At 57.2% G+C, this 27,389-nt stretch overlaps 6 protein-coding genes across 6 annotated transcripts; 3 read left to right on the top strand and 3 right to left on the bottom strand.

The window, feature by feature from the left end:
• Positions 1-13: 13 nt before the first annotated feature.
• PHYSODRAFT_518022 (hypothetical protein) lies at positions 14-2,401 on the top strand (the record flags this gene model as incomplete). Its single annotated transcript, XM_009533800.1, has 4 exons — positions 14-100; positions 161-889; positions 995-1,783; positions 1,850-2,401. 4 exons carry the CDS (start codon positions 14-16, stop codon positions 2,399-2,401), a joined length of 2,157 nt encoding a protein of 718 aa, XP_009532095.1.
• Positions 2,402-8,416: 6,015 nt separating this feature from the next.
• PHYSODRAFT_352116 (hypothetical protein) lies at positions 8,417-10,780 on the bottom strand (the record flags this gene model as incomplete). The annotated part of the gene is made up of 1 exon (XM_009533799.1): positions 8,417-10,780. One exon carries the CDS (start codon positions 10,778-10,780, stop codon positions 8,417-8,419), a length of 2,364 nt encoding a protein of 787 aa, XP_009532094.1.
• Positions 10,781-12,016: 1,236 nt separating this feature from the next.
• On the top strand, positions 12,017-13,633 carry PHYSODRAFT_303692 (hypothetical protein; the record flags this gene model as incomplete). The annotated part of the gene is made up of 5 exons (XM_009533798.1): positions 12,017-12,136; positions 12,273-12,427; positions 12,640-13,033; positions 13,112-13,235; positions 13,323-13,633. 5 exons carry the CDS (start codon positions 12,017-12,019, stop codon positions 13,631-13,633), a joined length of 1,104 nt encoding a protein of 367 aa, XP_009532093.1.
• Positions 13,634-13,803: 170 nt separating this feature from the next.
• On the bottom strand, positions 13,804-15,201 carry PHYSODRAFT_250552 (hypothetical protein; the record flags this gene model as incomplete). Its single annotated transcript, XM_009533797.1, has 1 exon — positions 13,804-15,201. One exon carries the CDS (start codon positions 15,199-15,201, stop codon positions 13,804-13,806), a length of 1,398 nt encoding a protein of 465 aa, XP_009532092.1.
• Positions 15,202-17,904: 2,703 nt separating this feature from the next.
• On the bottom strand, positions 17,905-21,656 carry PHYSODRAFT_562784 (hypothetical protein; the record flags this gene model as incomplete). The annotated part of the gene is made up of 2 exons (XM_009533796.1): positions 17,905-20,541; positions 20,587-21,656. 2 exons carry the CDS (start codon positions 21,654-21,656, stop codon positions 17,970-17,972), a joined length of 3,642 nt encoding a protein of 1,213 aa, XP_009532091.1. The 3' UTR covers positions 17,905-17,969.
• A 738-nt stretch (positions 21,657-22,394) lies between these two features.
• On the top strand, positions 22,395-23,245 carry PHYSODRAFT_413315 (hypothetical protein; the record flags this gene model as incomplete). Its single annotated transcript, XM_009533795.1, is given in 3 exon segments — positions 22,395-22,580; positions 22,594-23,106; positions 23,138-23,245. Coding segments are annotated over 3 exon segments (807 nt in total), but the record flags the coding sequence as incomplete, so codon positions are not given.
• Between the last annotated feature and the right edge of the window lie 4,144 nt (positions 23,246-27,389).

The raw sequence follows: 27,389 nt of genomic DNA, 5'->3' as shown, positions 1-27,389 counted from the left end.
AACACGGGGCAGCATGGGCATCCAACTGCGCAAGCTAATGCGCTCTCGCGTGATTGTGGTGTTTGGTGCTACCAGTCGCATCGGACGCTCGGCGATGGAAGTATTGGCGGCGCAAGAGCAGGTGTCCGTGGCCCTCGTGGCGGCTGTCGAGAGCACCAAGGACCCGCGTGTCCTGCGGCTCAAGCATGCGACCAACTGCTATCTCGTGCAGTGCAACTTCGCTCAGGGCGGGGAGGACTCGTTGCGTCGCGCCGTGAGGAATGCGGACGCTGTGCTTCTCGTCCCGGCGCTTTCAGAGAGTGGGGTGCGATTTTCGAGGCGCGTCGTTGACGCGGTAGCGGCCGAGCAAGTCTCAAGGCTCGTCGTGATCAGCAGCATTCTGGCCGCCCCCGAGCTGCTGGCTCGTTGTCGTCAAGAACACGCGAAGGAGCGACCGCCGACCGAAGCTGTTGGTGCGACGCCCACTGAAGTCGCCGCCTTGGAAGGGTACGAGGCTGTGGAGGTTCATGCTCGAGCCAAACTCCCCGAGCAAGGCCGTTGTGTGTCGCTGCGGATCCCTCTTCTGATGGAGACGCTGCTTTACTGTCGCGACGAGCTTCTGTTCGCCAACCGGTTTATCGGTTGCTTCGGACTGGACACGCACGTGCCCTGCATCTCCGTTCGAGACGTGGGGTATGCGGCCGCGGAGGTGCTGGCGAACCCGAAGCGCAAGTACGAAACGGAGTACCGACTGACAGGAGGAACCGGTGCGAGCTGCTCGCCGAATGAGGTGGCGCATTACCTGACGGGATTGCTCGGACGCGAGATCAAGTACCGCAAGTTGAGCGACGCCGACTTCCTTCGAGTCATGAAGGAAAAGCACACGCCCGAGCAAGTAGCGCAAGGCACGGTTGGCCTTCGAATCTTCCTCGAAGAAGCTGTGGAGAGCGAAGTCCGTAGTGATGATGCGACGAGCAGCCAAGACACGCTTACGAGTCAAACGCGACAGGGAGAGCCCCACTCGCTGCATTTGCCCGATGCATTCCGCAGCACGAGCAACTTTCGGCTGCTCACGAAGCGCGAGCGAATGTCTCCGCGCCAGTGGCTGCAGCGTTACGTCACTTTGCTGTTCGGGAAGAACCCGCAGAACCAAGTGCAGTTGTTCGTTGTGGGCTCGGGCGAGGCGCTGTTCCTCGAGGTGAGCAAGTTTGTGGCGAGCCAGATCACGGCACCCACTGCAATTCCACCGAGTGAGGTCGGCGAGAGCGCCATTCCGACTGTTCTTCCGGGCCACCATCACCGTCGAGGCGTGGACGGAGGTCTCCAGCAGGCCAAAGTCACGCTGTGCACCGTCAAGGCGGCCCCGGGTAGTTCTGGACGAACCAGAGCGTCTGGAGTCCCGCTGCCACCAACCGTCTACCAACTCGAAGGCGCGCCGCCGTCTCCGATGGCCGACTTGCTGAAGCAGCTCTCGTCGCTGGACGTGGTGCTGCTCATTCCGCCGCTCCGACTGGGAGGAAGAGCCTGTCTTGACGTGGTGCGGGCCGTTGTCCACGCCGCAGTGCGCGCGAATGCCTGGGGCGTGGTGCTTGTGAGTTCGATCTTCGTTGGCTCGCCTACGACTCAGCAGAGCGCCATCCTCGAGCAGCTGGAGGAGATCGAGTCGTGCGTCAAGACCTCGGGGGTCTCGTACACCATCCTTCGCCTGCCGCTCTTCCTGGAGTACTTTTTGGCGCTGTCGCACTGTGAGGAAGGCAGTGAAAGCCTTGGCAGCTTGGAAGAGGAGAAGCAAGAAGCGCCTCCCGTCGACGAACCTGCGTTTGAATCGGGACTGGAAGCAGACCACGCCCAAACTCGCGACGAGGACGAGGCTGGAGAATCGCCAGACTCGTTGACGTCTCCTCGGTCGCACATCATGTGGCCGCTCCTGGAGCCATCCCTGGCATCTGCGAGGGTGTACTTGATGGCACTCGAGGACGCTGCCAAGGCGCTGGTCGCTGCCGCCTTCACCTTCCCCCTGCACCGCGGGAAGACCAAAGAGCTCTACACCGTGAGTGTGACCATGAAAGAAGTGCAGCGAACCTTCCAGCGCCACGCCAACAAGGCTCGTCCCGTGCGTTTGAGCCGCGTGGATGCACTCGGGGAACAGCCTGGCCGCGAGTTTTGGCGCGTTGCCTACTGGCCCCGTGCGCACACTCAGCAGTTTCTCGAGTGCGCCGTGGAGTTTGCGAAAGACGTGCAAATTGCTGCCGAGACGTCTGCTGCTGTTGGTGGGACGCTCGACACCAGCGCCATGGTTCTTCCTGTTTCGCAGAGTTTCGAGGACTTGACGGATCTCGCGCCGCTCACACTGGACCAGTGGGCTGAGATGAACTCCAAGCGCTACACGCAAGTGCTCGCTGCTCACAGACCGGACGACTAACGTGGGGAACTCCTTTGGCTGGCTGGCTTCGTATCAACAGCCTCTTGTACTTGTCTGCAGCTGTGTTAGTGTGCGTTCGCCATGGATGCCAGCTAAGCCATCCCACATACTTCTCTGTCCCACCAATTCATAGGTAGTTGAGTTTTTCTATCATAAGTTCGCCTACACAAACAAGCCAAAGCCTAGCGTACCCGCGTTGTAAAGCCCGTAGTAGAGCGCTGTTTACAGTATTTTTTGCAATCTAAGGCCCTGGTTTCTCCGTCAGTGTCTGGGTCTGGGGATATCTGGGGCCCAACCAGGAAAACCCCAGGATTTGCATATAATTCCCACCCCCTCGGGGGTGAGAATAAATGGAGGATAATATCCCCAGATGCGTATTAGATGTGACGAGCTGATTAGTATCACAAGCTGTAAAACCTAGATCAATTCTCAGCACGATACTCAATTTTACAATCACGTACGTAGCCTTGCCACATGCTTGGCTGAGCGGTAACTCTCCGACAAATCTCGATGGAGATTTGAGATTAGCCAATAGGCTCGCTTGCATTTTATCCCCAGACCCAGACACCGACGGAGAAACCAGGGCCTAATAACGGCTCTCAGCAAGTAAATAACAACACAAATGCAAGCACACATTTAAGAGAAATAAGGTTTTATTTCGTGATTCTGTGGAAAATTAGCGATATTATAACAAAAAGTTACCACACGATTGCTCCAACTTGGCGACTCTCTACACAATAGCACACGCACCAGAAACATGCGGAACACTCCGAATTAGGCACTCAAATATGTGAGGTTTTATTGCCTGTTATGCACTGGCATCATCACCCTTCTTTTTCAGTCTCTGTATTTGCTATAGATGACACCGTCGTACTTACCCGGATCTGATTACCCTCTATACAAACGCCAAGTCTTTTTTGGTCCTTTTCTGTGGTTTAAGGACAAAAACCTGGGAAGTGCCTCGTACTTAATCGATTTTTGCCCTTTTCACGGGCGATCAGGCGAGATTTCGGAGGATGCCCCTGAGTCGAGTATCGATGCACAGCCTATTTGGTTTTATGGGTAGGTGCATATGAATGCTTACTACCCCTGAGTAGGAGTGAATAAGTCTGTAACATCGTTATCTAGCTTGGAATCGATTCGTGCCGGTTTGACCTCTGTCATCGAGATGGAAAACATACGCCTGATTCACCGCTCAATTTCAAGGTGCTCGTGCCAAAACAATACTTCAGAAACGTTCATATAATATATGAAAAAAACGAAAAAACTTATCTATTTCTACATAATAATATTATGTAGAAGAAGATAAGTTTTTCGCGATACAATGCTACTTGCACGCTGAAACACATCCTAGCGCTCAGAAGGCTGGTTCACAAAGGCAACTATATGCTGTTCCAGTTGAAGGCAACCTGTACATAATCGGTCTTTGTCGAGTTATCGTCCTGTTGTAACAGAAAAAACTCGACAGCGAGGGTTACGCCAGGGTTACCCCCCGAGTGGATTCAAAACTCCCCCTGTGCGTTACGCGCGCTCGTGGGCAGCGGCAGTGGCCATGTGTGCGCTCAGGGAAGTGGGTTTAAGCGTCGAGCGCCGTCGCTAGTTGAGAAGTTATCCTTCATCAAGACCTGAGGGTTAGTAACCTTGGGTTACGCTGAGATCAGTCTAAGGTTATCGGCAACATATGCTGAAGTGCAATTTAGCGAAATCGTTCGAAAGAACTTTGTGGAAGGGCCTGTTGTCAAGTTGCATGAACAAGAATTCCAACTTCGGCGTCCTATAAATCAGCAACAACGCGGGTGCCAGGGCCCAGACACCCCTCACTATGCTTAGATTTGTGTGCTTTAACTCCTCTTCGAATCTCGTGTCTGTATAAGCAAATTTGTTGATCCTCGAATTTCGGTTGACCTCCGGAGACCGGTGCGTCTCAGCTCGCAAAGCCTGTCGCTACCCCACTGTCGGTCCCTTTCCGACGACGAGCGCCTGGCTCACAGCTCCACCAACGCAAACTTGTCGCTGGAGTTCGCTGTTGCCCTTCAGCCACCGCAACCTCAGGTAGCATGCAACACTCACGATGACATCCTACAGGTGCTAGCGGCTTGAGCGCCTTCGCCAATGCGTTCTGGTACCCCCACATGATCCGGCTGCTCGATCGCATCCGACGTTTGGTTTGGATAACTAAACGGCCGAACTCGGCAACACGCCGGGGGTCAAGCGTACGCAAATCGGTACATAGGAAAGACCGCCGGCCACATGTCCAAGGATTCACCGACGTGGTGGCGCGACTTCTGCGCAGCCACAGACGCCATCGAGTATCGATCCTTCTGCTGTCACTGCAAAACCTACCTGTGGCAGAGCCAATGAATACTAATATTGGCAACCGGTGCCATGGTACGTAACGTTTTGCATCAATAACATTCCCACCAATTCGTGGAGCTAACCGCACCACACATGTTCAGGCGCTGCTACACTTTATGTATCTTACTCGTTTTAGGGCAGGACGGACCACATTTCAAAAGAAGCAGGGTCGCGGATGACAGATAGCGCGTTCATTCTGTAATCAGGGACACAACGAATAATGAGTTGCGTTATGCATTATAGTATTTAGATGGAAGAAGAGGGTTTTGTGACGAGAACACTATCAAACCTGTGCGGCTCTACACCACCGGCCTGGGAGCATGGATCGGATGTCCGCCGGGATACTACGAGAGTGGGAGCTGCAACGCTTCAACGTGCGTGAGACAGTGCGGATGGCGGCCAACAGCTCTTGGCCGCTGCGAACGGGGTTTGCAGCACAATTTGATCATTGAGCGTCATGGCCTAAGACATTGAGTTGTATTCGATCCGCCCGAAATCGACCAAAGCTCGCGCCACCAGAACGGCGAGTCGCTGGCCGAATACACCGAAGCGGCCCCAACTGCACATTGATCTCTTGGAGTGCGTTTGATGCGATGATGGGAGTTTGTCGGGTCAGCGGCCATGCTTACCATCACGAATTCACGAACGCGGTACAGCGACTGCGTTGGAAAAAAATCAAGCCTTGTAAAGTCCTGCGAAGGACATTATAGGTTCGGCAGGCGCAACATTTCGGCCAAAGTCCAAAGTGAAGTGCTCCCCAGACAAACCGGCAGCGAGCACTGCATCGCGCTCGGCGCATAGGAAATGCATGATAGACACGTTGCGGGGTCAAAAACGGGTGCTGTACAGCGTGATCATAATGGGGGACGAGACGGAGAAAGTCATAGCCGAGGCGACACGCCAGCGCATGAAGAACGACCTGGGCGAGGCGTGCAGCCTTTCCGCCGTGTCGAGACAAGAGTAGGGCCGGTGTGCTTCTAGAATAAAGATTCACGCCGGGACAAAATCACCGCGTGCCCGCTGCTGCAGTAGTGGGTTAGCGTAGCTCACAGATAGTCAAAGGCGGAATGACGACGCGCGCATTGGGTACCGTTTTACATGAGTCTCCAGCGGCGGAAAATACATTTGGTCATTCTGGATTTTGCGAAGAGACCCCAACTACTACCGCTTCGTCTTTCCCTGGATTAACCAACCAGAGGGCTGGGACGGAAACTTTAAGTTCTGATCTCCAGTATAGGTTAAATCTTCCCTCACTTCTTCCCGTTAAAGTCAGTTCCCAAAGGAACTCTAAAACCTTACGAACAGCTGTTCGTAAATTCTTAGAGTTAACAACGCTTCCTCTTGTCTTCATTCAAGCCATCATTCATCTTGCTCATCTTGGGCATCATGTACAGACAGTGCTTGTCGAAACTCAAATTTCCGCTTCTTGAGCTGATATCTCGCGGTGGGGTCGGTCATCACGCCGACTGTTTTTTTGTTGGATGTTTGGATGAAATTGTATTCAACTTAAAACTCGTCGCGCTCTCAGCGTAGATTCGCGGCTCTTACTGGAGGACCAGCAGCGCTTCCAACAGAGAGATCGCGGTTTTTAATTAGCTATTCTGTTGACCAATCAGGCTACGAGAATACGAAGGGTTGACTATTTCACCTTCGTTGCGCTTCCCTTTCCGTACTTAACGGAGTTGAACATATATTGCAAGTATACTGAGTTCATACCGACAAGAAATAAACCATTGAAGCGGAAACTCCGGTTTACCGACTTCCCTTTTCAAAACTTCATTCAATCCATGAGATGAACTTCCCCAACCCCAAATATGACTGGTTAATACTCCGAAGATACTGCGCGATGATTAGTCATGCAATCGGATTTGCATATTTTGTTGTTTCTAGAGGCGGAAGTTGCTTCTGACTTAAGATGTATACAAAACCCAAGTAAACCGGAAGCGGCTTCAATTTCCTCACATTCACCAGGGCAACAGCGGCCTGATCAGGGTTAGGGTAACGTTAAAAATGCAAGTATATCCATCAGACCTACCCCTTCATTTTGCAAATGGAAGCGCTACTTCTCTCAATTTAGCCTTGAAATGGTGTACATGACTCATGGACCCTTATTATTTTAAAAAATAGGGGGAATCCTGTTTCGGGGCCGTAATGTTCAATTGAAGCGTTATTCTTGGAACATACCTTGATTTGGAAAATATCCATAACGTACCCTGTAGCCCAAGTGTATCCTGTTGCCCATGTGTTACCAGTAACGTATCGTGTTTCCGAAGTGTTACCTATCTCCCACTCGTACTCTGTAGCCTACGTGTAGCCTGTAGCCTAAGTGTACCCTGTAGTCCATGTGTGGCGTTCCCATACATCTACCTCAAACGACAATCTGTCTGGCGTCCTCGCGAGATTTCTGTCGCTTCAGCCGTTCTTTTTCGCGCCGCTCGCACTTTCGGACGTTATGCCCTGGCTTGGAACATCGGCTACAATGAGCGGGCGAGTCGTTGTTTAGATACTCCGAACGGTTTCGCATTCTCAACTTCTTCGGACGACCACGGGTAGCTTTGATGACAGGAGGCTTAGTCGAACCAGGGCTCAGGAGTCCAGCATCAACTGGAAACGCAGTCTCTTTGTAGCAGAGTCGGAGTCGCTCAACAGAATAGTACTCGGATATCGAATTGAGAGGGTCAATACCCACCGACTGTAACGCAGTACACGCATGAAGACAGGGGTATTGCAGCTCCGTCCACAATCCACATGAGCACAGCCGTGTAGCTATGTCCACTTGAGCATACGTGTTCTCTGATACGCGCATCACTTCGATCACTGTGTCGCTGACTGGACTGATAAGGCGCTGACGTCCCAATGCAATGTTCTTCATCACCTTTGCAACCACCCATGGAACGAAACGCCCCGATATGGAATCGCTGTCACGGCTCACCTGCCACCTTCGCTCTTGAACTTTTCTCGTAAGACCTTGAAGACACCCTAGCCACGTGCCCTCGCGTTCACTAAGCAGCCAACTGTTTGCTGACTCAGCAATGTTTATCGTGACCTGACCAAACCGTGGTCGCGGAAAGAAGTATGAAATCCAGTTCTCCGAAGCAATTCCTGCAACACAACACAAAGACCCCGGCTTCAGCGGGCGACGTGGATGGTGCTGACGACACCCAAGAGTCCGGCGACTCAGCGCCGTGTGCTCCGTGCGCTACGCAATCTCCGTTAAGCCACACATGGACTACAGGGTACACTTAGGCTACAGGCTACACGTAGGCTACAGAGTACGAGTGGGAGATAGGTAACACTTCGGAAACACGATACGTTACTGGTAACACATGGGCAACAGGATACACTTGGGCTACAGGGTACGTTATGGATATTTTCCAAATCAAGGTATGTTCCAAGAATAACGCTTCAATTGAACATTACGGCCCCGAAACAGGATCCCCCTAAAAAATAACTTCAAAACATGGTCATGATCATTGATGGATTGCTTAGGAGTGGAGGCTCCATCGCAGGCTGTCCACCCCTACGTTACTTAACGGAGCAACGCGACTGAGATGCTCCATTACATGGAAAGTAATAATAATACAGAGCTCAAATGTGAAAACAATAGTTGAATTTCATTTGCTTTTGCATATACATTACACGCACCCAAGTCCTTGCCCCTTAGTCTCGGATCTTCTTCCAGGCAGTCACAGTCTCCGCTGTCACCCGAGCCTCCGTAGGGCTCTCCTGCGTGAACACCGGCACTTCCGCAGTCGCCAGCAACTCGAACTTGTCTTCCAGCACTGCAGGTGTCGCTTCGTCGCTGGGCACCACCACCAGAATCTCACCGCACTTCACTTGGCGCCGCAGCTTGGCAGCCGCCACCGTGCCATCTCGAGCCACAAGGGGCTTGCTCGTCGTTTCCGACGTCGACGAGGCCACGAAGGACTCGAGCGCCTGCTCGCTCTTGCGACGAAGGTCCTCGAATAGACCCTGGCAGATCGTTCCTGCAACCTCGTCCTTCGTCTCAGCTCCGGAGACCACCACGCGCTCGCTGGAGCGGAACGGGTTTCCGTTCACGTACGGCGGCGGTGCGTTCACGTCGGTCGTCGCCAACGTGATGGCCCCATCGTCATCCACCTTCTGCTCCACGACACGGAAACCCGCGTGCTGGAAGAAGTGAGGGCGGAAATGGTAGCGCGCGAACTTAGACGCACCGTTGTCTCCAGCACTAGCAAACGAGCCGCCCATGATCACGTTGTGTTCACCGTCGAAGCACGGCTCGCTGAAGTCGTCGTAGTACGGGTGCACGCGGAAGCCGGGCAGCGCCGAAAACATGTCCTCGCACCACTCCCAGGCATTGCCGAAGACGTCGTGGAAGCCTTGCGCCGTGGGAGGCAGCGCGTCCACGGGCGAGAAGGACATGTAGGACCAGTTCAGGTTCTTACCGGTTGCATCAGCCATGTTGGTGCCCTCCGGCAACGTCAAGATGTCGTCCGAAGTGACGTCGGCCGAGCGGTCCTTGGCGTCACGCATGAGCTGGTGAACTGCCTCCGTCGTGAGGTGATACACCACCTTCTTGTCGGCTTGCTTGGCTTGCTTCCACTTACAGAAGGCCTGCGCCTCGTGCAGGTTCACTTGGGCGGGCCAGCTCCACTGCATCGGCACCACGTCAAACATGGCGCGCAGCTTGAAACGGTGGCTGCCCGAGGGGCCGTCCTGCACCCAGAAAGCCGGCCACTTGGTGTTGCGGAAGCAGCGCCACTCCCAGCCCAGCTTGCTCCAGTACGACGGCTCCAGGTAGCCCCCGTCGCGCACAAACTCAAAGAACTCGCCGTTGGACACGAGGAACTTGTTGGCGCGGCAGGCCGGCACGTTCACCTCGCGGTGGCCGTACTCGTTGTCCCATCCGAACGAGGGGAAGTCACGCGGCTTGCCGATCTGCACCGTTGCGGCCGGCACGTCGAGGAATTCGTTCACGGGGAAGTCCACGCCAGCGACCGGACGCAGCGCAACCTCCTTGTTGTTGTAGGCCAGGGACTCATGGTAGTCGGGCAGCAGTGACGTGCTCCGGAAGAACTCGTCTGGGTGCTCAAGCATAAGCATCGAGGTCGTCTCGTGATGGATACGCTCGTGCTCGAGCGCCATCTGCAACGCCCAGAGCGGGCTGCCCTCGGTGATCTGCTCGTGGCCGGGCTCGAGGCCCGGGTGGGTTTCCACAACGCTGCGGATGAGCTGGTAAACTTGGCGACGGTAAACCAGTACTTCGGCCACGTGCGGCCAGTGCATCTCATTCTTGCTCATGTCGTCCCATCTCATCTCGTCCACGCCCACTTCGAACACCTCTTCGAAGTAGGGATTCACGGGCTCCTCGATGAGCCCCGACACGAGGAACTTGTTGACAAAGAAGCTGGTGGGGTGGCCGTAGTAAAAGATGAGCGGGTGGCGGAGCTGGTGCGGCGGCGGCGTCATGAAGGCGCGCTGGCCCTGCAGCGTGGCGAACAGCGCGTCCGTCATGGCCCACGAGTTGTCCAAATAGTCGATCATCTCCTGACGCGAGCACGAGCGCAGGTCGGGCATCTTGATGGCGTTGAGGCGGCCGGTGGCGCGATCCACTCCGGGGAACGTCGGGTCCGTGCGCGGGTTGCGCGCCGTGGTGAACCAGTCGTCGGCGCGCTCGCCATACAGGAAGCTGTCATCGTAGACGTCGTGCTGTTGCTGCTGTAGCAGCTCGTGGTCGTCCTCGTTGTGCACGCGCGCGGCGGAGGAGGTGGCGAACGTGGAGCTCTGGCTGGTCGGGGCCTTGGAGTGCACGGCCCGAGCGCCAGAGGGCGAGGACAAGGCGCGCAACGGCGAGGTCAATAGCAAGGAGGAAGGAGCGGAGGACCGGGACGCAGGCCTCACGGAGGCCACCACGGCTGCAGCTGGAGGCAAGTCGCGCGTAGCACACGACGTCGACAAGGCGCGGCCCAATTGCGCCGGCAGACGTAAGGGCCGCTTGTTGGCGGTTGGGAAGCGGCGAGGGAAGCTGGTGATGACCAACATGTTGCCGGTGCGGATGCGGGCGGGGTCGTGGCGGGCGGGCGGAGACTTGGCTTGAGCGGCCGACGGGAGTTTTGGAAGTGAGCCGAGCTTTTCGGAGACGGCCGACCGGCGTTCCGCCGACTCGGTTACCTGTATCCATCGGCGGAAGGCGTGAATATAGGGCTCGTTTACAGAAGTCAAGCTATTAGGGCTGTCGCATCCAGCGATAATAGTGGACCCTGTTTTCGTGATCGCAGCAGCAACGATTGTAACTCAAGGGCACGCGTCCAGCGCCGATCCCGTACGAAGCACGAAATCGAGAAGGCCAGCAGCTTCGGTTGCTGCGCTGGCACGAAGGCCACGATAGTCGCGGGACGAACTCGGCGGCCGAGACCGTTTTCCGGGGCAGTTCGGGCTGCGTAGTTGTTGCGTTGCCAATCCTTGGCCTCGATAAGCCGATAACCGCCGTCATTCCAGCTCAAATTAGTCATTTTTGCATGCGAAGTCGCCTTTTTGCACTACTGTAGCGAAGCATGATGATTCCATAATACGCATCCATGAGGCAGGCGTGGAATCATATCCTGGATCCGTGGCTGCAACGCAGCGGGTGTGAATCACCGCCGGAGCCTGAGCAAAGCCTCTCACCCGCGCGCATTTTGTCATCTCGTCCTGTTGACCTGTTGACGGGTCGATGTGATTACGGCAAAGATGCACACAGAGTGAAGGTCGTTGTAGTTGCCTTTTTTCCCTTTCGACTGCCGCCTTCGGCGCTCGAAGCAGTGCAACCATTCTGCGCGCGTTCCTAGTGCTCTGCAATGTACCTTAGCAGCACCAGCTCAGCGGGTTCGCACCCCACCCACACCGAGATGAGCCCCTTCCTTTCGTCAGCGATCCGGAATGGCCACCGCTCGTTTTTCAGCAGTACACCTGTTGACAAAAAGCTTTGTACGCCGCCAAGGTTGGCAGCATTTAGACTCCAGTGACCTGAAATTGAGGCGACCGGAAGTGTGGTGGCGTTGAGGCAGATCGATTCCGGCAACGGACTAATAGCGAAGTTGGCACGAGAACAGCGCTTTCAGTATTAAATGCTGAAAGCTTTCGACAAATGTTGTCAAGGACGAAAAGAGCTCTTTGCTCAGCCCATTGCTCCGTTGGGCTCAGGGTCTCCTGAGCAGCATCCATTTGCGACTGTAGAAAGCGTGTCGGCGAAGGGGCGCACGCATATCTGCTTTCGCATCGATCCCCAGGGCGCCAACGATGGCAGGCAAGAGCAACGACAAGTTCTACAAGACGGTCGTGTTCGCCGAGGACATGACGGACGCCATGCTCGACAAGGCGCTGAGCACGGCGCGCGACGCCTTCCAGCTGCAAGTCACGGTGCGTGCAGGCTGGTCGAGGGGCATCTCCCCCCTCCCCCTCCCCGGACTTCAGACACTGTGTTCGGCCACTAACAACTCTCTTGCTTTGTTGCCGACCTGCGTTTATGCTGCTGATACTACGACGACCCGCGCAGTCGGAGAAGACCTTCTCCACCATCGCCGAGTTCGTGCGCCGCAACATGGAGAAGGAGTACGGCCGCGGCTGGAACTGCGTCGTGGGGTCCTCCTTCGGCGCCTACGTGACGCACGAGATCAAGACCTACGTCTACTTCAGCGTGGCCTCGGGCGTGTCCGTGCTCGTCTGGAGGACGTAGCTCCCTTCCCCAATACCAACGCCAGGAAGCTCTCCTATTATGTATGCACTAATTTGGTTTCTTACCTTACCACTCCACCCATCATAATCGCGCGTCACTGCGCTTGGGCTCCATTACCAATTGTGCTCTCATCCATTATTGCCACCATGCTGCCGCTCCGCCCGCTGCTGCTGCGTCGCTTCTCCAGCGCCCCCGCGGGCTTCCGCAGCCTCCAACTGCCCGTGGGCGCTTCAGGCGCGTCGCTCTCCGCCGTGGCGCCGACCTCCGTGGGCCCGGAGCAGCAGCCGCTGCTATGTCTGCCGACCGCTTTCGGCTCCGTGGCCCGCGACTTCCGCCTGCAGTTCGCCAGCGCGCAGCTCACGCGTAGCTTCGCGCTCTTCGGCGTGGACCCGCGGCTGCCGGAGCGGGAGTTCGGCGGCCGACGACTCGAGCGTGACGCTGAGGAGGTGCTGCGCGCGGCCGACGCCCTGGAGCTGGAGCAGTTCTCGCTGCTGGGCTGCAGCCACGGCGCCAACGTGAGCGCCGTGCTGGCGGCCACGTACCCGGAGCGGGTGTCGCGACTGGTGCTCATCAACGGCAACGTACGCAGCTCTAGAACAGCTACTGGATAGCTCTGGAGACTGAGGAGAACAACCTATTTCGTGCTTTTCGTAATGCAGGCGTTCGTGAGCGACGAGGACTTGGAGGACATGGAGGAGCACGAGGACGTGAACTCGTGGCCCCAGGAGATGCGCGAGGCAGCCGAAGCCAAGTACGGCGCGGACCTGCAGGAAAAGTGGGCTGGTGCGTCGTCGGCTGCCATGAACTCGAGGTCGATTCCAATGTACTGGCTGACATGTAATATACCTGCCTGATTAATTGTTACTGCAGAGACGGTGGAGGCCCTGCGTCAAGTGGAGCGTGAGGACGGTGGCGACCTGTACTGCGGCCAACTGCCCTACATCAAGTGCAAGACGTTGGTGGTGTCCGGTGCACAGGACACGTTCGTGCCGCCGTTCCACAGCGAGTACCTGAGCGAGCGCATCATGCACTCGCGCCTGGAAGTGATGTCTGAGGGCGGCAACGACCTCGTGCGGTCCGAAGCTGAGCGCTTCAACGCTCTGCTGGAGTCCTTCCTGCTGGAGCCCGACGACAAGCTCACGCAGAGCCGCGAGTTCGTGGCTGTGCCCTCGAAGGCATAAGCAATGGCACTGGTGGAGGTTGAACGCCGGTGATCCAATAGACAGTCAAACAACGCACACACTGGCACGCTTGTATTTACATAGAGTCTTCTCCATCTTGCGCCCCCCCCCCCTGTTAGCTACTTGAACTACTTACTAGTTTAATACGCCGCTGCAGAGCGGCCAAAAGTTCATGTTGAGAAGGAAGTTGAAGTGGCCGTCGCCATGTTGGACAGCGGTTCCTGCTGCTGATGTTGGTACGGGAATTGCTGCATTACAGGATGCTGCTGCTGATGGTAGTGCAGCGCAGGCTGGTGGTAGTTCGCGTACGTCGAAGCCTGGTTCCCCCCAAGATTCAAGCTCTCCCGGCGAGTGGGGTCCGCGTAATAGTCTTGGGCTACGCTCTCGCGAGGCGGCGAAGTCATCAAGGACGGCGTCATGGCGTACGAGGGCATGCTCATCGTGCGCTTCAGTGGTGCCACGCTACCGTTAGCTGGGGGCGCGGTGTAGTAGCCGTAGCGGGCCCCGTACGTGCCGGGCTGGTTCGGACTGAGTGTCATGCCCGCGCTGGCTGCTACTCGAGGGTCGTCCTCCAGAATGCCCTGCAGCAGCTCGCCGAAGCCCTCCTCGTCACCAAACGGTGCCTGCGTGAGCTGCTCATACTCTCCGGGGTGTTGCGGCTGCGCAGCCTGCGTGTACTCAATGCCGTTGTTGCCGTACACTGGAGTATAGGTGCCGTACTGCTTGGCCGGGTTCTCGTAGCCGTACATCTGAGACGACATGGTGGGCAGCGTCGAAAGCTCGGGCTTCATCAGCTGTGGTGCCGCGTAGGCCCGCGTAGTGGCCGAAGGGAGCGGTCCGCTTGAGGCGCTGCGCGCACGCTTGGGCGGGTTGACACTTGACGCAGACAACGATGAAGACGATGCAGGGACAAACCCGCGGGTGCTGCGCGGCTGCGTGGGCGATCCAGGGTTGACGATGTGCTTGGACGGCTTGAAGTCGAGCTCGGACTGGCCCATGCTGCGCAACCGCAGCACAGCCTCGTCGTAGCGCATGCCGCCGAGCGCCTTGCTGATCTCCATGCGGCGGTTGTACTCGGTCTCCTCCACGGACTTGGCGAGGTGCCACTGGTCCTTGCCGCAGCGGCAGTGCTTGCCCTCGGCACCCTTGTAGCGGCCGGCCTGGCTCGAGAGCGAGCTGCCGTTGGCAGGCGGCACCACGGCGCACTCGCAGCAGTGGAACATCTGCTTGGAGCGGAAGGTGCCGAGCCAATTGGACTTGAAGCGCGGGAACCAGCTCTTGCGGTCGCGGGTCTTTTCAGGCCCGTCGCCGGCGTTGTTGGAGCTGTAGCGCGTGCCGGTCTGGTGCACGTTGTCGCTGGCCGGGTCGGGGCCGGCCGAGCACTTCACGGGGCTGTTGACGTAGTCAAATCTCGGATCCTGGCCGCTGCTGCTGCTGCTGTTGTTGTTGCTGTTGTAGCTGCTGCGGTGACTGCCGGCCTCGGCATCAACTGCGCTGTCCGGGCTGCACGGGATCACCTCGAGCGGTCTGGACGGCTGCCACGCGCGCTCGAGTTGAAGCGCGCCCATGGCTCTGGACGTCTGCGTCTGTTCTGCTACCCTGTGGTGTCGTGGTCTTCGAGCACCGGAACGCGGTCGGGCTGCCAGCGTCTCGGTGCGGCCGCGTGGGCTGTCGTTCAAATGTACGCCGACCGGGCGGGCGGGCGGGCGTGGCGTGGCGGAGCAGGTCGGCGCGGCGAGCTTCCGACGGAGAAAGAGAGGAAATGAGCATCACGGAGCCAGTCAGCTGGTGCCGCTCCTGCTGATCGGCCGCTGCTGGGGAGCCTCCCCCGGGAGGACACTCTTCCCCGGCCGAGCGCCGACAGCCGGGCGTGACACCTCGAGAGAGAGAAGGGCGGCGCGTGCGGTGGCCGGGCCCCGGCAGCGCCACGCCACGTCACACACACGCCGCCCCCATCGCGGGCTTGCTCCGCGCCGCAGACCTCCGGACCGAAGGCGCGCGCGCCAGTCGAGAGAGCGCGGCAGGCACCATCTCTCGCAGGCAAGCTCGGTTGCGACTGCCGAGCGCGGCCGAGCATTGCAGAGGCTCCAAGTCGCGGAGCGCTCGAACCTCGAGCCTTGAGGAGGGGAGACCGCATCAGTACCTTACTCTACATCCGCGGCCGGCCGCTAGTAACCGGCCAACTGCAAGCACAGCATCGCTGCAACAGCAGCAGCCGTCGATCTGCTGCTGCTGCCGATGGCGCCTCGAAAGACTTCGCCATCTCCGGCATTGCCTCGGCCTGCAGCTGGGCGCCACGCTGGCCGAGCAGCGCCTTCATAGTCGGATCGGGGATCGGAGCCCCTGATGTGTCTGTACACTGGATCTCCCAACCCATCATGCCGAGCCGGCATCGATTGCGCCCCTTGGAGTTTCAACGCTAGAAGAAATAGAATGCCTGATAAGACAAAACCGAGCCGTTGAAGTTGCATATCTACGCGCGCAGCGCTGATCCGCCAACGCTCGGCCGGAGGCCTGCAATGCGCAGGAGCACTGCCGACGCCGCCGCAACTGCGTGGACCTCAACGACACCATCGCCCTGCCGAGTCTCGCTTGCTATCGAGCTCCATGGTGTCGTTGCTCCCCGCTATCGCAGCAGCGTCTGCAGCCAGCCGGCCATTTCGGTGCGTCAAATGGCTGGATCCCACGTCTGCACACTGCGGGAAGTGGTGTGTGCCGGGAACTGGGGCACAACGTCATCGCCGCTGCAGTCAAGCAAGGTGTCAAGGGGGGCCATCGCCCGTCCGAACACGGCCTCGATTATCCTTGCGGTGTGTTTCCCGGTGGACGGCGTACATCGCTTTCTTCCCGCTGAGGATCGCTTCTGCTTGGCCAGCAGCCGTATCCGCGGCTCGAGTGTCGAGCGCGCAGCTAATGTAAGTCGCGCTCGTAAAGGTCTCCGCTAGCGAGGATCGCGGCCGGCGCAGTTCATCCTCCAGCCCCACATGGCCAGTCGTCCGCTCGGAAGGGAAGTAACGATCATGTGCTTCAGGCCGCCACGCCACGCCCGACGCGCTCAAGACCCACCAAGGCCGAGGCCACGGCTGCATGCTCGCCGCGCGGATCGTCTTAAATCACTCGCGGGCTCACCTGCCTTCAACGTGTGGCCCCCGCTCAAATCGCGACTGCTGGCCGAGGGAAGCCGGCTTGAAGAGCAAGAGACCGTCGCCGTCAAACAGTCCGGGTGGACATGCAGATCCCGCTTCGTGCGCGGCCCCGCTGGCGTGATTGCTCCGTGTGCGGCTCGAGGCTCGAGTCTTGGCCACCGCGACGGCGTCCAGCACTGCTCGCTCGCCTAGCACATGGCGAGGAAGAGAATGGCCAGAGACGAAGACGCCTCCTTAGTCGAGCCGCCCGCCCTCTACGGTCGTGCAAATCCCGGTGCCACCTCACGATGCGTTTGCGCTGCGAAGTTCGCAGTGCGAACACGGCGAGCGAGCCGCGGCCAGAGCTTTGCAGACTGCAACACAGTGGCGAGTGGCTTGATGCGCTGACCCCGTTGGCGCAGCCGGGCTGAGGTGGCTTCACCATGAGCCTCATTTACAGGGAGCGTTGAAGCCCCATCCGGAGGATACTCTCCATGGCATGGAGTCCATGCACGAGCGTGCCATGGCAGCGATTGATGATACAGGCGTCCCCGGGCTAGTCCCGGCTGTATATTTTGATGTACCTCGCACAGGAAGTACAACAAGCTCTCAAGATTTGCGCGCTACTTCTGCAAGCATATTGATTTAGATGAGTGTACAGCGAGACCTACTGCGACAAGTGGCACGTTGCGAGAATACCTCCAGTATTCTTGAGCTAAGCTTTTAGCAAGTCAGTACATACTCATTTATGTTCAGACCGCGTGAATCTTGTTGATTCGCAAACATCATAAGTACCAGTGTGGCGAATAGGCCGGGGACGCCTGTACGGATCAGCGGCCGACGAATCCAAGTCCGGGCGCTATCAAGTTGATAGCCTACAATGGTCTATCAACGTCGGCGCGAACGCCACTGCGGTGTTCGAAGTGCAAGAAGTCGTGCGTACGGAGCTGGATTTGCTCCATGCTCTGGACGACTCGCACGGATACCAATTGTGCACTGGTGGTGTTGGTGCCTGCACGATTTCTTGATGGTGTCTCGGTGGAGCCGGACACGGCAATTCTTGACAATATCGTGGCGTGCGACACAATCGGCGCTTACGGCAGCGCTGCAAGACGATCGCTATCAGATCGACCAACATTGAAGTCGAATGACGTCGAACAACCGCTTATACTTACTTATCCTTACTAATTACTGCGAGCTAGCTCTGGGTCCTACGGAGCAGTAGTGACACCTCCTTGCCTTCTTCGGCGAAGCGAGGCGGCAATCTCGCCATCGGAGCCCGAGGACACCTCCGACGATGCCGTCGCCTCCTCCTTCTCACGCAACTTCTCCGTCACCGCTTCAGCGGTAGCTCCTTCACTGCTGATCTGCTCAAACGCGCTAACCACTCGCCCCGGAAGCTCCGCTGCTGCGTCTTGCTCGCTGCTTCCGGGCCAATTATCGGTAGCCGGCTCCAGAATGAGCTTCTGCGCCACAAACAGACTCGCGTCGCGGTTGGCCCAGTAGATGACGTGCGCCGTCAGGGCAAATAAATACTCGTTCGCGATCTCAATCTCATTTTCCTGCAGGGAGTAGTCGATGGGCAGCCCCTGACACAACCGACCGAAGACCGCCACGTTCTCTGTGCTTGCGTCGCCCTCGCGCTCCTCTCGTTGCTGCTCTTCCTGGGCCTCGTCCGGACGCCGCTGCAATTGATACGGTTGCGCGACGGCCGCCAGCGCATCGGACAACGGGGTCATTGAAGCGGGGCTTTCCACGAGCCCCACGCTGTGCGCTCCGGCTAGTACTTGGTGCTCGAAGTCGCGACGCCATTGTCGGAGTGAGGCCCACATCGCCCGGAACGAGTTGCGCAGTTGGTACTGGAAGCGGAGCTTGCCCTCGAACGTGCGGATAATCGCAGCCTTCGAGTGCGCGCGCGCCGGGTTCAGAATGGGCTCGATGCGGTACGCCACCGGGTCGTACGGGTGATAAATGTTGAACAATCGACGGCAGCGCGGCAGTTGGAAGTCGCGATCCAGCTTTTGGCCTCGAACATTCAGGAACAGGCCCACGGGCGAGCCGAAGCAGAAGAGATCCTCCACATCAAACGCAAGTTTCGGTACCAGCGGGACAACCCCGCAGCCTCCAGCTGGGGCAGCAGCAGCAGACCCATGGATCTTGTGCTTCTTCGTCTTCTTGGGCGTTGTAGATTTCCGTCCTGTGCGACGAGTCCGCGGAGATGCGCGCCGAGCTGACTCCTGCTTCTCCTGCTTCATGATCTCTTGACGCCACGCTCGAGGCGAGCTTCTCGATACTCCGTTCGCAGTGGACATCTCGGACATGGATCTCGAGCGCCGCTTCAGCTTCATATTCGACAGGGCAGCATCAAATCCAAGCACGTTGCAGTTGTCCATCATAATCCCATTCGCTTCAGCATCCTCGGTGGCATCGTCATCACTGCTGGTGCTGCTCTCATCCTTGCCCTCGTTGCCATTCTCGACCACCGCGTCTTCTTTTTCGTCGCTGCTGCTGCCTTCATCGTCCGTGCAAGGGGCGTTCTGTGGCTGCATGTATACCTGCTGATGGTTCAGAATGTCGAAGCAAATGATGGAACCCAGCGAGTGAGCAATGATGGACACTTTCTTCCGCTTGGATTCGGCAGCACGGGAAGAAGCTGAGTCCGCCCAGTCCGGGTGTCGCGACTGGAACAATGTGTACACACGGTTCATCTCCTTGGCCACCTCGTCCAAAATGACCTGGTGAAACAGCGGCGACATGAAGAAGAGCACATCCAGGACCGTGTCGTTGGCCAGTTCACGAAGCTTGGGGATGGCCGGTAGTGTCACGTCGCGGATGAGCTGGTCCAGGCCCTCCATGTGCAGCTTCGAATGCCACTCAATGGGCAGGAACTCCACGCGCGGTCGGTGTGCTGGAACTTTGCCACTTTCAATGGACTCGGGATCAGCATCCTCGCCTCCCAAGTGAGCGAAGTGCGCCGAGCGAAGGGCCTCGCGATTCAACTCGCGCAGTGTCGTGGCGCAATCGATGATGGAGCGTAAGGTCACAACGTTAATCAGATCAAGTGTCTTGAGCGCATCGCCGATACCATGCACGATCAGCACGAGGTGTTCAATCTCTTCTTCAATGTCCTTGTCATCCTCAGTGACCTTGAGCGGCTTTCCTGTGGCTGGATCACACACCATGGCATCCTTCCAGAGCTGCAAAGTTGTTGGATCCGCACGCACGCGCGGGTCTCCTCGATACACGCGACGCTTGCTTGTGAACGGGGTGGTGCCAGCCAGCAGGCGCTTGTACTGCATGATGTCTTGCGCGCCTTTAAATTCAACGAGATGCCCTTCAACCGGGATGCTGAGCGTACAGTCCTTCTCCACGCGAGCAGCCAGAACCGCCTCACTGAGGCTGGCACGAGAGCTAAAGAATCCACGTGGTTTCTGAGCCTCGATATCCATGAGACGCTGTTTCTCCAGCGGGTACAGCCCCAAGTAATATACGAAAGCGCTCTCCAAAACTGCAGCAGCTTCAGGGTTGTATGGGGCCAGACCATAATTGCGCTGGGCGTATACCCAACGCGAACGACAAACAACGATTTCCTCCAGAGCTGGCCAGTACACCGGGGTCATACGCATGCTCTCCAAATCCACCTCATGGCGGCCCTCGTCAACCAAAACAACACTGGATGGCCCCACAGGGCCCGGCACCTTGCTCTTCTGCTGTTGGTACCACCTGAATTTCCGCTCGAGGCGACGACTTTCGTGCGCGGGGAACTCGATCCAGCCGCCAGAGCTTCCCGCCCCAGTAGTGGTGGTGTTCGACCCAGGCGGGCCAGACTGGCTGGAGTTCACCGGGCTACTCGCATCCGAAGTCGCCTTGCTGCGTCCGTTCAAGCCACTGGGCAACACCTGTCCGTTGCCGCTGTTAATGTCGAGCTTCTTGTAGAACCAGATGGGGAAGGCATTCGCATCTTGCTCGGCCAGCTCGGCCGTCAGCACCTTGTTGGCGGCCACTTGCTCGGGCGTGAGAGGGACGCCGCCCACGTCAGGGAACTCGTGCTGCAGGTCCGAGTAGAGCATTTCGTTCTGCAACTTGATGGTGGCCAGGAACTCGAACAGCTTGTAGTGCGACGCGATGATCCTCATTCTCTGGTGCACCGACCTGATGACTTCACCGCGTCGGGACGCACTCAGGGACTCGTATGGCCCTCGGCCTAGGATGTTCCACTGCACCATGCTCAAGTGCTGGTCCAGCACCTCCGTGGCCGAGTACAAGTGTTCCACCAGAGCCTGCACCCGCGTGGTGCTGCCCTCCAGGAACAGGTCCGTCCGGTCCTCGATCTCGGCCCTGGACGGGAACACAATGTGGCTGGGGAAGATGACGACGTACCTCACGACACTCTCGGCCGCGCCTAGGGGCGGCAGCACCACGTGGCGCAGGAAGAAGCTGCGCCTCATCGAGTTCTTGGCCACGAAGTAGAGCTCCGGCAGCTCCTCGCTCGTCACGAACTGGGCCAGGCCCTCGATGCCGCGCAGGAACGGCACGGCCACCTGCGTCTGCAGCGGGGCCAGCGGGCCGGGCAGTCTGGCCGTCTCCACGTTGAGCTTCACCCGGTAGAACAGCCGCTGGCCCGTGCGCGTGCACGTGAGGCGCAGCTCCACCACGCGCTCGTGCGTGTGCGTGGCGGCGTCCACCACGCAGTCGCGCGCGCCGCCGGCCGCGCGCTTCACCAGGTCGGGGGCCCTGCGCACGAGGCTGCTGGAGATCTGGCCGCCCAGGGCCAGCAGGAACGGGAAGGGCGTGAAGGCCGACAGCGTGCTCCACACGAAGCCGGGCGGCGCCGCGCCGTCGTGCCGCTCCGCCATGTCGCGCCGCGCGTCGCGCACCATCTCGGCCACATGGTACATGGGGCTGCCTCTTGCCTGCTTGCACTCGTCTGGGGATCGCTCGGTGACTACGCTCGGCAGGCGGCCAGGCGGCTCAGGGGCATGACGTCGGCTGCCTGGTTCTGCGTGATGGGGGCTATTCTAGTAATAACAAGTGCCAAAATTGAGACTACTTTTGTGATTGATGGATAGTTATACTCCGCTTCAATGACTTTCAACCATGCAACGAAAGGCTTCCCGAGATACAGTGTATCATACACTTCCACGAGTTTGAACTTTTGCATAGCAAGTTCCCAGCCCCGCATTAGGAGTTGGAGACTTTAAAATCAACCACCAGCTCAACTGCCAATTCTAGGCTACACATAGCCTATGTGTGTGATTAGGTACTTGATATGCTTATCAAAACCGTGATATAAGCACAGAGTTATGAATTTCTTGTCGCGCGTTTCGCAAACTTGGCATGAGCTTCGACATAGATTGCTTCTTAGTATACTATGCATGTTGGAAAACACTGCAAGTTGCTGCTGTTGAAGTTGCAGGGAACTGCTGCTGGAGCAGATACGGGACGAGGCAGTTGAGGTAGTGTAGACTAACGGTCGCATGCATGTCTAGGAGAGTGGGAGAAGGAGTTTGGCTGAGGTCATTCCCCAAAAGACCTCCAAGTGAACAAGTTGCATTTTGTGATGTGAGCTTTGTGGTGCCGCATTCCAACAGGGTACTGAGCCCAAGGCATTTGGAATAGGCATCGCTGAGAAGACTCTGGACACGCGCAGTGATGTCGGGAACGGGAAGCCGAAGGCTGGCCTGAAGGTGAACACGAAGGGCGTTCCGGTGAACTGGAACGGGGAACACTGGGACTTCTACAAGGCCCTGATGATGAGTCTCTTCGAGGAGGAGGACTTGGAGAACATCGCGACCGGGAAGGCGAAGCCTCCGGACCCGACGGTGACGGACACAGAGAAGAAGGACTGGAAGCAGAACCAGGCAGGCCACGATCAAGCGCCTGATCCTCGGCTCGGTTTCGCTGGCGTTGGCCCAGCGCGTGATGCGGAAGGCATCCGGTACCGAGATGTGGAAGACACTTGAGGAAATGTTTGAGGCGCCGACGAACAAGACGCTGTTCGTGCACCAACAGCGGCAGCTCGTGCATCAGGTGCGGAGCACCAGGGCGAAGCGGGACGACGACATGAACCTGCACCTGGGCAAGTTGTACGACATCCGCGACCGTCTCGCGACGATGAAGTACACCGTGCACGATGTGGACATGGTGGACGCCATGTTGAAGAGCCTTCCACGGCACGTTAAGTACCAGCGATTAACAGAGATGGTTACTTTGACTCCTGGTTCTTCCTATTCTGTGGACGACGTGCGTGATTTGATTCTCGTGGCAGCGTCGCAGCTGAAGGAGGAGAGCTATGAGTTTTCGGGTGGTCGTGTGGAGAATAATGGTGGACGTGCTGGTGGGGGTGGGGTGATGCAAAGACTGGGAAATCTGGGAGCAGAAACACAAGTCGAAGCAGCGCCAGCAACAACCCGATGGGATTGAGAGCAAGTTGGAGTGCTTTCAGAGCAATCAAAAGGGGCACCTCAAGAAGTACTGTCCGGAATTGACTGGGAAAAAGGAGGCAAGCGGGGCTGACGTCTCGAAGTCAGTCTCTCGTTGTGATGATCACTCGAGTGCTGTTTCTCGCCAGTCGCAGTGCGAGGTGCATGAGGTGACGGGTGCCTCTGGAGCGGGTAACTACTCGGACGCCAAGGACGAGTCGGAGAAGGTGGTGGAGGTTGCGAGCTATAACCCCCGTCGCTGGGTCTATGACACGGGCGCGAGTACCCACATTGTGGGCGCTAAGGAGTATTTTGTTGCCTACCATGAGTTTGAAAAACCTGTGGGAGACATCCAAGGGTTTGCGAAAGGTGGGCAGTCACCGGCACTTGGAGTCGGAGTTGCTGCACTCGCGACGGATGTGGGTGACGGTGCTCTGACGACTATCTTTTTGGAGGAAGCGTTGTTTGTGCCGAACGCGAACTGGAACTTGTACTCCGTTGGCTTGGCGATGAAGCAAGGATTCGTCGAGCGGAAGAACGGCAGGACGGGTGAATGCAAGGTGTATCGGAATGATACGCTGGTGTTGCGAAGTAAACCTGCCCCAAACAATGTGTGGGACTTTGAGGCGCACAATGCATGGATTGAGGACCCTCCGAGACAAGTTGTGGAGTATGGAGAGATGGCCAACTTCACGAACGCCGATGGCGTGGCGAACATTCGCACGTGGCACGCGCGGCTCGGCCACACCTGCGCACAGCATTTGAAGCAGATGGTTGACAAGGAGCTTGTCCGTGGGATGCTGCTTAAGGGCCGCGAGCTTCCGACGTGCGAGACCTGTGAGCTGACAAAGCAGAAGAGAAAGAAGCGTAACAAGCGATTTGAGCGCGGTTTTGATGAACCAAATGAAACAATTTTCATGGACTTGATGGATCCTGGAAAGAAGAATAGCACGATCTACACGCAGGCTCTCGTGATTGTAGATGGTTACTCGCGTTGGATGACTGTGTACGTGCTCACTGACAAGGCTGCAACTTCGGGCTACTTTCAGCAGTACGTGACGTGGGCTGAGCAGCAGATTGGGAAACCTGTGAAGCGTGTTGTGTCGGATACTGGAGGTGAGTTCTTGGGCACGGCAACGAAGGCCTGGTGTGCAGAACAAGGCATCAGTTTGGTCCCGGTGGCACCGGATGGGTCTTCGGTCAACTATGCAGAGCGTGCAATTCAGACATTGCGGAACACGAAGAAGGCCATGCTGAGCCACTCGGGGCTTCCGCAGAGCTTCTGGCCGGACGCACTTAGGAACGCAGCTTACGTTCGCTACCGAGTTCTCTGCAAGGGGACGAAGCGGACGCCGTTTGAGCTGTTCTTCGGCAAGAAGCCGGACCTGCATCGGATTCGGACGTTCGGGTCGCTAGTGTACGCGCACATCCCAAAGCATCTGAGAAAGATGATGGCAAATACAAGTGAGGCTGGATTTCTACTTGGCTATCTGGAGGATTGCATGGCGTGTAAGGTGTACTTCCCGCAGTATCGCGTCTCGCGCGTCGTGTACACCGTGCAAGTTCACGAGGACATCCTGTATCGTGATCGTCACTCGATCCCCAGCTCTGTGGACCATGGATGGCCCGATGGTCAACAAGATGATGTTGAAGGGGGGGATAGCGAGGATGACGAAAACGACAGCGATCAGGAGAGTCTAGTGGAGGTTGATTTGGAGAGTGTATCTTCAAGTGAAAATGATGAAGCTGTTGGGCCCGCCGAGACGAGCTCTGATGAGGATTCTTCGGATGAGAGCAGTGACGAGGAACCTGAAGAGGATGCCGTTGCTGACGAAGATGACGAGTCCAGAGGTCGGCGAGCCGACGTTGATGCACCCACGAGTCTTTCTGCGTCCGATGACGGAAGAAGTTGCTGATGCACCTGAGAGTGAACATGAAGTCGGTGATGAAGGCCAAGATGAGGTTGAAGCAGTAAATCCGGCGATGACGTTCAGGAAGACGAGAGTGCCGAAGGTGCATGTAACGGGGTTACACGCACAAGTGGCTACAGTCACTTGTAACTCTAACAGACACGACGTCTGTTAGAGGTTCGAAAGACTTTCTCGTCCTTAGTGTAGACACACCAAAGGCTACATACATTTAGGATCACCACGACGGGTGGTCCATAGAGACTTAGGATTCCTATTGGTTGAGAGCAGCATCTTTTAGCCAATGAGTGACATGCATAGCATTGGAATTCTGCCGTTGGCAGATTCCTAGTTTAGAATATTACATTTAGAGGAAGTCAGAAACATAAAACACAAATAGCAGTTCTCATCTTTTACCAAAACACGCTACTTGGAGTCTTTATCTTGTTTAAAGTATACTCGTGGATCTCGAGTATACTTAACTCAAATAAAAGAAACATACGCTTCCTCATACACGTGCGCATACGTGTAAGCCGTAGTAGTGGGCCAAAGTAGGCCCATTACACCTGGTAGCACTTGTTGGTCCGTCCAACGACCGACTACCTGAGTTCGTACGTCACCGCACGAACGCGGAGCTGAGAACCATCCCATGGATACAGAGGTGCCCATGGAAAGTTCCACTACGCCTGCAACTCACGTTGCACGCGCTGACTGTCCCCACCTGTCGGATCCAGAGTGGGAGGCCCTCCAACGACTGTCAACAGTCATTGGTGAGGCGGCTGTAGCTACGATGCTGCGTACGCTAACGCCGACAGAGCAACACGGTGTTGCTCTGGGGTTCATCCTGACGGAGCAACGCGATGTTGCTGCTACTACCGCGGTGCCGTCCGGGACGACACCACGCGCGCAATTGCTAAAGCTCAATGTGAGCAACTATGTCGGAAGAGAGGGTGAACCTCTCCTCCGTTGGCTTGTCGAACTCGACACTACCATTGCGGCTCGACGTATCGTCGACCCGTTGTCGATGGTTGCGTTCGCCATGTCATGTCTTGGCGGACGTGCAAGAAGTTGGGCGTATGGACGCCGACTCTCAGATCCTACGTGCTTTAGCACGTACGAGGGTTTCAAGGAAGAGCTCAGACAAGCGTTTGAGCCACCGCAAAACGAGTTCCGGTCGAGGGCGGAGTTCCTCGACCTGCAGCAGGGCAAGCATGATGTCCATGCTTACTCTCAGAGAGCACGGTACTTGGTCTCGAACATCGTGACCAACCCGATCGACGAGGCGACCAAGGTCGTCACGTTCATGAAGGGACTGAGAGATGGGCCTGTGAAGACCTATCTCTTCCGTGAGTACCCGAGTACTCTCGAAGCTGCAATTACTCTTGCAATGCAGGAGGAGTTTAGCCTGCGGCAGACTAAGCTGCATGCACATGTGCCGAGGCCACAGTCACGCCCGGTAGTGAGGACGGGAGGCCCAGAACCCATGGACCTCTCGAGTGCTGCAACTGCTGGACCCCAGCAGTCGCAGGGAAACAATGTGCGATGCTACCGTTGTGGTAGAGTCGGTCACTTTGCTCGGGAGTGCACGGCCCCCGTGCACCAGCAGGGTGGCTATCGCGGCGGTGCCGGGCACCGTCGCAACCAAACAAAAAACGCTGGAACCCAGTAGGCGCGGGGCGCCCTACTGGTGAAGCAGTCACGCATGTCCAACTCGGACATGCGACACTGAGGAGTGAGGACCCTTCTCACTGCAAGAGCCAAGATGACAAGCCTGACCTTGTCATCCTGAATGTGAACTCGATGAGAGCAAGCGGCTCTCTCCGTGCTTTGGTAGATTCTGGCGCGTCGAAGAACTTTGTTCGACTGCGAAGTCTATCAAGGCTTGACTTCGAGGATTTAAAGATACCTCGAAGTATGTTGGAAGTACGACAACGGGTGCCGTCGTGAAGACCGAGAAGCGCATGGTACGCGTGCGCTTCACGTATGAAGATCAAGAGTTTGTCGAGACCTTTATCGTCCTGGATCTGGACGATAAGTTTGACATTGTATTGGGCATGCCGTGGCTTGCACGGCATGATCCAGTCATCGATTGGGAGAAGCGCACTCTCGTGCGCTTCGGTCGCGACAGCGGAACAGTGAGAGATGGCCCTGTTGCCGCTACGCACGCACCGACAGGTGCGCGCGACTCCCCAATCGAGACAGCGCCTAATGCCGCTGTCCCGGAGCGCCCTGGGCGCGCGCGAGCACGCGCGCATGAGCAGCAAGCGTCGGCGTCGCCGCCGACGGCTGAAGGAGAAAATGT

The sequence above is a fragment of the Phytophthora sojae genome (assembly GCF_000149755.1).
Source record: "Phytophthora sojae unplaced genomic scaffold PHYSOscaffold_7, whole genome shotgun sequence".
Classification (NCBI taxonomy): domain Eukaryota; phylum Oomycota; class Peronosporomycetes; order Peronosporales; family Peronosporaceae; genus Phytophthora; species Phytophthora sojae.
The sequence above is the reverse complement of the archived record's forward strand: the minus strand, read 5'-3'. Positions and strand labels throughout refer to the sequence as shown.